Source organism: Patiria miniata, unplaced genomic scaffold (assembly GCF_015706575.1).
Source record: "Patiria miniata isolate m_02_andy unplaced genomic scaffold, ASM1570657v1 HiC_scaffold_6, whole genome shotgun sequence".
In the NCBI taxonomy this organism is placed as follows: Eukaryota; Metazoa; Echinodermata; class Asteroidea; order Valvatida; family Asterinidae; genus Patiria; species Patiria miniata.
Genome location: NW_024037073.1, coordinates 12,912,060 through 12,922,395, shown reverse-complemented (window position 1 = coordinate 12,922,395; position 10,336 = coordinate 12,912,060). Strand labels below are relative to the sequence as shown.

Genomic DNA, 10,336 nt, shown 5'->3' with positions numbered 1-10,336 from the left:
CTATTTACCTATTATTGGTTGATCCCTCGCACGTGACAGGTCACTCTCCCGAAACGATCCTAAAAATAGCATAGTATCGTACTCACGCGTACTACCAATGGGTCCACATTTCATGGAGTCGGATATTCACGCTACACCGGGACTCCCCCCAGTACACGGGCCAGTGAACGGGCCAAACAGGGACTGCGCAGCGCGCTCAGTAAACCATAGTACATGTACGGCAGATTGTTCATGGGAATGTTAAGTTGATGATAAAAGCATGGAATTTGGCACATAGTCGGAGCGTGTCATGAGACAGATATTTGGCTATAGGGCGATCGCAGGTTTGTCCTTTAAACAAATAAAGGTAGGATAGCAAGCAATGGCAGCCATTTTGAACATTTTGAAAATTGCTTGTTATTCTATATGCTAATATATGCATGTATTTGTTCAAAGTATAAATCTGCGATGGCCCTTTAGCTAAAACGTTTCTCTATAGGGCATGTTACTGACACTTTTTCAAAGAGCAGAGAATAGTGAAATCGATGAGGGGAAGCCCCATTCACGAATGAGAAATGTTGTCTGGTTGCTAGACAACGGCAAACTAGCCCACGTCTGGTTTCCTTGTCATTATTTAGCTGTGGCAAAATGTGCTGGCTGTTGCTGCACATTGATTTGGCTTGGATGAGCTGGCACGCAGTTGCATGAAAACAAAACCAAACATGTAAGTCTATGAATGAGAAATCGTTTTAATTGGCAATAAAGTTCGTTCACAATTTGACGTTCAAGTTCGAAGTTGGATATTATTTTGGTGTAACAGTGAAACCATGGTTTTTGAGTGTGTATATTTTGGTGTGTTTAATTAAATACGAGCTGAAGAATGACAATTTTGCGAATAACGTGACTTCAGGTATAACCGAAATCTGAGTTTCCTGACATCGGGGTTGGCTTATTTAAATCAAGTTGATTTAAATCAATGACTTAAATCCCGATTTAGAATGATTTTTAAAAATAAAAATCACTGATTTAAATCAATTTTTTGTAAAATCTGAATGTTGGCAAAATTAATTTATTGAGGGTTCCTTTTTATCAGTTAAATGAAGTGATTCCACCTAATTACAAAGTGTAAGATGTTGTTAACACATTCAAACACCCCTACGTACTTTATCAGCATCGACTCAACTTACCATGCTTATGTAGGTTTTGCATAATTCCGCAAAATCATTGTTTTGATTAATGCCAAGATCTGAGTTTAAAAGTTTTGTTCGAAGTTTGAGTTTTAAAAACAGCACACTCACTCTAAACTCTAAATCATTCCTTGATCTGTTGACAGCAATATAGTGAATCAACTGTGCTGGTGTAGGCGTACCTGAACCACATGTGAATACTACAGTCCCAATTGATTAATCTTATTCCTAACGTTTCTCCATTAAAAATTTACATTGAGACTTATATAATATCTTTTAAAGATCTATGCAAGGCCTGATTTCTATTTTCGACCTTGTATGAAGGACCATCAATCAAACACTATAAGTTACACAATTAGAAGCATTTTTTTGAAATATACATACCCATGGAGAACTGTACTTTTTGTTTGTATGTTGTACCATAAATCACGTTTTTCATTCATACCCACACACAATCGACATGTATCTCAGATGTATGCTATACACCTAAAGTGTCTTCAGTAATAATGTACCATTGAACCAATGAGGTAGACTACAATATAGATAAAATCATGTGATTTTTTTTATCACTGACTCGTGATTCCATACATTTTTCCCCAACACATTTGTTAATTTATGGAGTTTTGTGGGTGATGGGTATTATAGGAACCTGTTAACTCCTTAGTGGTGGGTGTAAGGGTGCATTGGGAGATTTAGACACATTTTTAGACATCAATGTTTTGAAAGTTAAAAAGATTTTTAAAAAATCTGATTTAAATTTAAAAAAAATCTGATTAAATTCAAATAAATCCTATTTTTTTTTCTATTTTAAAAAATTTAAAAAAAATCACCAACCCTGCCTGATATAGGCCTAGGCAGTATTAACCAGAATAATCTATGACTTTAAAACCTTTTTTCTTCTCAGGGCATCCCGGCGCATTTTGGCTACGCCTGTTGGACATTTCCATCTGTCTTTGCTTTGTAACCGAAGTCGACTCACTGATACTACCGCCGACTTCAAACGTGGTCATCTCTTGGCCTACTTGGAGGAGAAGAAGAATAAAGCGGAACGTCACGCCATTCGTAACCTTCTAGGCGTGCTCGCTTACAGGCAAGAAAACGACCGTCAGGGCGCCTTGGATTACTTCAATCACATCCTCTCTCCGGGAGAAGACCCAGACAACCTGAACGCCATGGCCAACCGTCATTTTGTAATGTCTACGTCCAGAGGTGGAATTCCCGCGGCTGCTCCTGACGAGCCTGATTTATGTACAAAAGAAGGGAAGAGGGCACAAGCCAGGAGATACGCCGAACAAGCCTTTGCCCTCATTGACGAAAAGAACAACGATGCTATGGATTACGAGCGATCCAGCAGAGCGCTCGAGCTTTGCAATCAGGCGATGGAGCTGGCGGGTCACCTCGTAGATCTAGACGAGAGCAATGATTGGAAGTATCTGGCTGGAGAAGCCAGCTACGAGATGTTACAGAAAACAATGAAGACAAGTGAGACACACGACGAGGCCTATCAAGCTTTGGAGAATGCAGTCTGGAGCTTTTGGATCATAGCGGAAAATCCATCTACGGATATCAACATGAAAAGCTCGGCCTGGGTTCGTATTGGTTTCATCTTTCGCTGGGCATCAAAATGGGATGTGCGGATAGGAGACGTACCAGAATCTTTGGCGGAATTTATCGACGGCCCGGAAAGATGCGTACGCAAGGCGAGGGAAATAGCACCAGATTCCCCGCAGGTTCTCAATTATCTTGCTCGTTTTCGTGGCAAAGCCGGTGATGTGGAAGAAGCACTGAGGCTATACAAGAAGTCCATTCTTCTACCAAGCACCAAAGAGAATTTCTTCGCGTACTCAAGCAGGGCCGAACTCTGCCTCGAGGAACACAAACGTGCCGTCAGCGCAGATGCTCCCGATCGGAGATACCTTGATCAAGCCAAAGACGACTTGGAGTACATCCTTACGAAGCACGAATCGCCACGGGATTATGCGATGCTGGCTGATGTGTACCTACAAATGGCTAAGATCACCATCGACTCAGCAACAAGACGGGAGTACCTCACAAAGGCTCTGCACATCTGCACCATGTCAGAGAACTGTCAGAGAGGCAACAAACTGGACCAACTCCACAATGTCCGCGGACGATGTCTGTGCTTACTCAGCGAGCATAAAGAAGCAAGGAAGTCATTCGAACTGGGAATTAGGTGCGAAAAGAAATCGGGTTTCATGTGGGGAGAAGAATGCAGGAGCCTTCTAGCTGATTGCGAAGATCACCATCGTCTGGGAGACGATTAATAGAGATGACCACAGACCAGTGGCTTATCCAGGAACTGTAGGGGGATGTTTCACAGGAAACAATTATTATTCTGAAATCTTGAATCAACGTACAGCAATATTATGATACAGTTTTACTTTATACATGGGACTAAGTTCAGTGGAGTAAAATCCCTAGGGAGAAAGGAAGATAGTTCTCCACGCTCCAGCTTGTACATTATTTTGTAGCTTTCAAGAAAAGGGGAAGAACCACGGTATACATGTTTTTACAAATGTGCATCTTCGGTTTTCGTTTAAAATAAAATTCTTCATGAGACCGACTGGCACAAATTTGCAACCAAACGATGTATAATACAACATTTAGGTTACCTTATGCGCTATTTGTATAGTGATACTGTCTTCTGTTTGTAACTGAAAATGTTTAATCAAGAACTCATTAAATCATAATGTAACTTCATTGGTTAAGTCGAAAGTATAGCTTTGTGAACTGTTAAGTTGAAGTTTTTTGAGGTAAGTCTTGAGATTTATGGCGGTATTTACATTCTGGAAGTTCAAATATTTTGAAGTTTGAGACTGTTAATCGTGTGTATACTGCAACGTAGACTGTCATCAACCCTTCACTTTTCACAAAGAAAATGCGTAGGTTTAGCTCTTGGAGAGGTTTGTTATTTTTGAACCCTGGGCAGCTACATGTACATAATGTAATACATATTTGTTAAGTTGTCACCAATAATGAAGTGTATTTGTTTCCTCATCGTGTTCATGTTATTGCCGTTATATAATGTAGGGGACTGTAGCGTATAACTGAATTAGCAAGACTGTACTTGTCATAACATACACGAATACTACACACGGAAAGAAGACCGATTGGGAGGAGTTTCCTCGGGTACGGGTTGCGACAGAAATATCGTGAAATTGTTTTGAGAAGTGTTTTCCTTTGATTCCATGTATATAGCCCCAAAACACACATCGGTGCATACTGTAAATAATCGCGTGGAAAACACAAACTGTTTCCGCTGTTCTAACTGTATATAGATATACATTCTAGTGTTAGAAAAATAATACTCTCGCAATTCAGAGCAAACACTCATAGCTGTATGCTCACCGTTTTCCCCCTTGCGACACCGTAATGTTTCGTTATCAACATATTAGTTTTAGAAATAAGATTTTAGGTGTGTTTTTGTTATTCTTCGATGATGTGGTCTTCAGAATAATAATGTTTTAAATAACGTTATAACGTCGCTTTGTTCCTCAATATCTAAGAAATGATCACCAAATATAGGATGATAATTGCGGACACGACTAGGCCAACAGACAATCAGTTTGGAACCATCAAAACATCAAACTGTGTATTTTGTTTTATTTTATACCCTAGAAACCGCAGATTTTCGTAGTATTGTGTGGACTAAGTAATAAATATTATGTTTCAAAGTTTACACATTTACTGAAAACCAGGTTGGATTTTAATTTAATATTGCACTTTTTGCGTGTTATGGATCAGAAAAATGGGTGACAGCGTGATGACGTAAAACTTTTGCAAATAATATCCAAGGGAATTTCCCGACTCGATTGTGCAACACGTACACGCATACGCTGTTTACTATTGATCTGATGCCTGAATGTTTGCATCCGAGAATAAACACTGCCGAAAACCTAGTCACTTGACATATTATCTTCGGTTGCTTGGAACACATTAGCAAACATGCCATGCTTAGTATCTACACTTTAAATTAAAAGGAACCAATGGTGGTTGAATCTAACTACAGTACTGAAAGGTAGGGGCTGATACAAGGTGCCGAGCCCTGGCCTTCTGCCCCTTTTCCCTTGCTCTTTCTCTCATAATAACTATAAGTCTAAAACATTGTTGGTGCAGCGCACCCCTTCCTCCCGAAGAAAATCGTCACTCCCCCAGTGCCCTCCCCACTGAAAATGTGTTGGTCCTATAAGTGATCATGGTTAACGGGTTTAGCGGAAATTACCCCCCCCCCCCACCACCACCATCACACATCCACCCCCCCCCCACCCCCACCTCCTCCCCCATTCGCCTCCCCCGGCAACACCGCTGTTTCCGGGCCGTGTGCGCCGGCACGACATGTCGGAAAGAAAGTTCGTAGGTGCACAGAGGCGTAGCAAGGTTATTTCTATGGGGGGGGGGGTAAAAAAGTTCGTTAAGAGGCACTCACACGTCTGTGCTGAAATGTACACGGGTTTTTTTTTCTCCGGACACTTGGCCTCCGAACAATCAAATTGTGGGTGGGGTGGGGTGGGGGTAGGTACCATCTTCCAATGGGGGCGCTGTTCAAACCGGACAATCATGCACACTATTGGGCAATAGATGGCGATTTTCAAGGCGGCACAATTGCCGCGCGAAATTCTAAAAAGGGCACTCGTAAAAGGACGCTGGTAAAAACGGGAATTTTTTGGGTTTTTTTCAAAGGGCACTTTTTTTTAAAGGGCACTTGTTTAAAAAAAAATGAGCGCTCATCCAAATTATTGGGGGTGGGGAATGCTGGTTAGTAAAGGGCACTTGAATGGAAAAGCGCAGTCTTTACAAAATATTGGGGGGGGGGGAATGGGGGCAAAGGGGTCCCTAGATCCAGATATACAATCAATGAAGTGAAAGGGTATCAATGTTACTTGGGCCACTCTCACTCGTGATGTGACAAACTTCAATGCCTATTAAATGCATATTCAAAGCATAACCCAGATTCTGCAGTAACCTAAGTAAAATTGACACCCTTCCATCCCACTGAATTGATTGTATTTCTGGATCTAGGGACCCAAATGGAATGGTATGAAAAGGAGTGGATTTCGAAATAGTCAGGCTTTAATGTAATATATAATTTCATTGAAGAAAAACAAATGTTAGATGCGAGTTATGAATTTAAGTTTTCGATGTGCAGTTGTTGATCCTTGAAAGCGCTATCTGTTTATGTGATCTGAAGATAAATTGAGATTTTTTTTCAGATGATTTGTCATGTCTTTTTGGAAATTTTAATTGGCAAAACATCATTTATGAAATGTGATATTTTGGGAAATTTCATAAGTTTTCATACTGAAGGTATAGAGCATTTTGTTGTCTCAGTGATGTTGAGCACATTGTTAGCCAGTATTAGCCAAACTCTCTATTATTCAGGCGCGGATCCAGGGGTGGGGGGGGGGGGTTTACAAAAAAAACCGGCTCTTTCCAAGTTTTCTTTCATAGACATTAATAAAAAAAATAATGCGACCCACCCCCCCCCCTTCTCCTCTGACACCCCCCCCCCCCAAAAAAAATGATACCTGGTAATAATGTCCGACTGTGCACAAAATACGGACAGAGCCAGCTTGGTTGGGGGTATTTGTACACTATTCTGTAAAATAGTGTTAATGATCGTCGGATTTGAACAGCGGCCCCATTGAAATTATGGGGAAAAAACCTGTCTACATTTCAGATTTTTTAGCTGATGAAAACCCCCCCATGCAAAAAATCCTGGATCCGCCCCTGATCACCGTAGTGAGCAGCTAAGCAAGCTGGCTGCCAGATGCTTTCTATATTGATAACACTTTGAAGTACTAGAGTTCTGACTCCTTCCGTTCATAAAAAAAAACCAACAGTTTCTGTGAGAATTTACATTTGATGTTGAAACATAGTGAAACATTGTGCCTCCAAGAGTTTGTTGTCAGTTTGTTGTCAGTTTATTATACATGCACAAGGCTGGTTTGTTCTTTCTTTGAAGTTCATTTTTTGGAGCCCACCTAACTTAAAGGCACTGAAATTTGGCTCACAGTCAGCGCCTTGCCTCAAATCATACGGAACCAGTGTTGCAGTACTCGTCCTCAGTACTCATACTCAAGTACTACTCGAGTACTTTTTTCCGAGTACTCGTACTCGTACTCGAATGTCAAAGTACTCGTACTCCAAATGACGGCACTCGTACTCGGGCAGCAAAGTGCTCGTACTCGACATGTCAAATTAGTACTCTATCATCAAGGTAGTCATACTCGAATAGTAGTACTCGGGGTGAAAAAATGGTATAGACTGACTTACCTCGGCCTTAATTTATTATCGATACTTTCAGTTGGAAATGGTTCATTGGCTTGCAGAGAAATCGAAGTTTCCTGATTTTTCTCTGTGTACGACTGGACAAACACACTTAACAGCTAGCTGTGAGTCGGTCCATATCGATCTGGCCTGCACCCGATTTCACGAAGCGTTGCGATGCGTCGCAACTCGAGTTAGGACGTGCAACACGTCGCAACTCGCGACGCGTCGTAGTCCATTTCACGAAAGTTGCGATGTGTTGAACGCTTCGTAAGTTCCTTGACAACGGCTTAAAACACGTCGCAAATTACGACGTGTCTAGTGGTCGTCGCAAAATAAGAAGAATCCGTTTTCAGCCAGTTTAGTTCCATAAACATTACAAAAATGAGATTATAATACCGAGGCCATGTGTGTAAAGTTGTAAATAGAAAATGTATTGAATAATTATGAATAAGCCTGGAATATTGCATTTGAAATTTCAAAGTAGCTACAAAGTCCACTGAGAGCTCGGTTTCCTTTAAAATTGCATCGCACGGCCGCCATTTTGTCCTATGTTTTAACAAATTTCGAGAGGAAACCCGACGACTCTTTGTTGAATACCAGACGACTATTTACTGTACGCTGACTTAATACATAAAACAGTCACCGAGTTGTGCTATAAATACATACGACGTCTTGCACTTACGACGTGTTTTGTGAAATAGATCGCAGGACGCGTCGCAGCTGCGCCGCATCGTAGGGATACGATGCATCGTAAGTCACGATAAGTTTCGTGAAATCGGGTGCAGCTGGGCAAATTACGCACAATGAACCATTTGCCGAATGGCCGTATTTGAAAATAGAAGTACTCGTACTCGGAGGTAAAGGTACTTGCACACGGAGACATGTACTTGTATTCGGAAGTACAAGTACTTGTACTCGGAAGTACAAGTAATTGTACTCGGTAACCTAAGTACTCGGCAGTACTCGGGTACTCGAAAAAAGTACTGACTACAACACTGTACGGAACATTCGAGCAACGTGAATATAAATATTGACACATTTTCAACGAGCACAGAATGATGAAATCGATGAGGGGAAGCCCCATACCCGCATGAGAAATGTCGTCTGGTTGCTAGACAATGGCGAACTAGCCCATGTCTGTTTTCCTTGCTGTCAATTATAAGCTGTGGCAGATGCAATGTGCTGTCAGTTGTTGCACATTGATTTGGCTTGGATGAGCTTTTACGCAGTTGCTTAAAAAAAAACCAAAGATGTAAGTGTATAGTATGCATGAGAAATCGTCTGAATATTGTCAAGTTCGTTCACAATTTGGTATTCAAGTTCACAGTTGGATATTTGGTGTTACAATGAAACCGTGGTCGGTGAGATTCACTTAACAATATGAATGTATTCACCAAATGGTCTATTATATAGTCAGATTTAGTTACTTGAGTGGAAAATAGGCAGTATAAACCAGAATTCATCTATGACTTTTAAAACCTTTTTCTTCTCAGGGCATCGCGGCGCACTTTGTCTACGCCTGTTGGACATTTCCATCTGTCTTTGCTTTGTAACCGAAGTCGACTCACTGATATTACCGCCGACTTCAAACGTGGTCATCTCTTGGCCTACTTGGAGGAGAAGAAGAATAAAGCGGAACGTCACGCCATTCGTAACCTTCTAGGCGTGCTCGCTTACAGGCAAGAAAACGACCGTCAGGGCGCCTTGGATTACTTCAATTACGTCCTCTCTCCGGGAGAAGACCCAGACAACCTGAACGCCATGGCCAACCGTCATTTTGTGATGTCTACGTCCAGAGGTGGAATTGCCGCGGCTGCTCCTGACGAGCCTGATTTATCTACAGAAGAAGGGAAGAGGGCACAAGCCAGGAGATACGCCGAACAAGCCTTTGCCCTCATTGACGAAAAGAACAACGATGCTATCGATTACGAGATATCCAGCAGAGCGCTCGAGCTTTGCAATCAGGCGATGGAGCTGGCGGGTCACCTCGTCGATCTAGACGAGAGCAATGATTGGAAGTACCTGGCTGGAGAAGCTAGCTACGAGATGTTTCAGAAAACAATGAGAAAAATAGAGACACACGACGAGGCCAGTCAAGCCTTGGAGAATGCTGTCTGGAGCTTTTGGACCATAGCCGAAAATCCATCTGCAGATGTCAACATGAAAGGCTCTGCCTGGGTTCGGATTGGTTTCATTTTCCGCAGGGCATCGGAATGGGATGTGCAGATAGGAGACGTACCAGAATCTTTCGCGGAATTTATCGATGACCCGGAAAGATGCGTGCGCAAGGCGAGGGAAATAGCACCAGGTTCTCCTCATGTTCTCAATTATCTTGCCTTTTTTCGTGGCAAAGCTGGTTATGTGGAAGAAGCTCTGAGGCTTTACGAGGAGTCCATCCGTTTGCCAAGCACCAACGAGAATTTCTTCGCTTACTCAAGCAGGGCCGAACTCTGCCTCGAGCAACACAAACGTGCCGTCAGCGCAGATACTCCCGAACGGAGATACCTCGATCAAGCCAAAGACGACTTGGAGTACATCCTTACGAAGCACGAAACGCCATGGGATTATTCGATGCTGGCTGATGTGTACCTACAAATGGCTAAGATCACCATCGACTCAGTAACAAGACAAGAGTACCTCACAAAGGCTCTGCACAACTGTTCCATTTCAGAGAACTGCCAGAGAGGCAACGAACGGCAGTTCCAACTTTACAAAATCCGCGGACGATGTCAGTGCTTACTCGGCCAGCATACAAGAGCAAGGGAGTCATTCAGACTGGGAATGAGATGCGAAAAGAAATTGGGCTACAAGTGGGGAGAATGCGGGAGCCTTCTAACCGGTTGCAAAGACCACCATCGTCTGGGAGACGACTGCTAGAG

General features: G+C 42.3%; 1 protein-coding gene across 1 annotated transcript; it reads left to right on the top strand.

The window, feature by feature from the left end:
• The first annotated feature begins 3,456 nt into the window (after nt 1-3,456).
• On the top strand, nt 3,457-10,334 carry LOC119743267. The gene is made up of 2 exons (XM_038219669.1): nt 3,457-3,488; nt 9,017-10,334. Exons 1-2 carry the CDS (start codon nt 3,457-3,459, stop codon nt 10,332-10,334), a joined length of 1,350 nt encoding a protein of 449 aa, XP_038075597.1.
• The last annotated feature ends 2 nt before the right edge of the window (nt 10,335-10,336 follow it).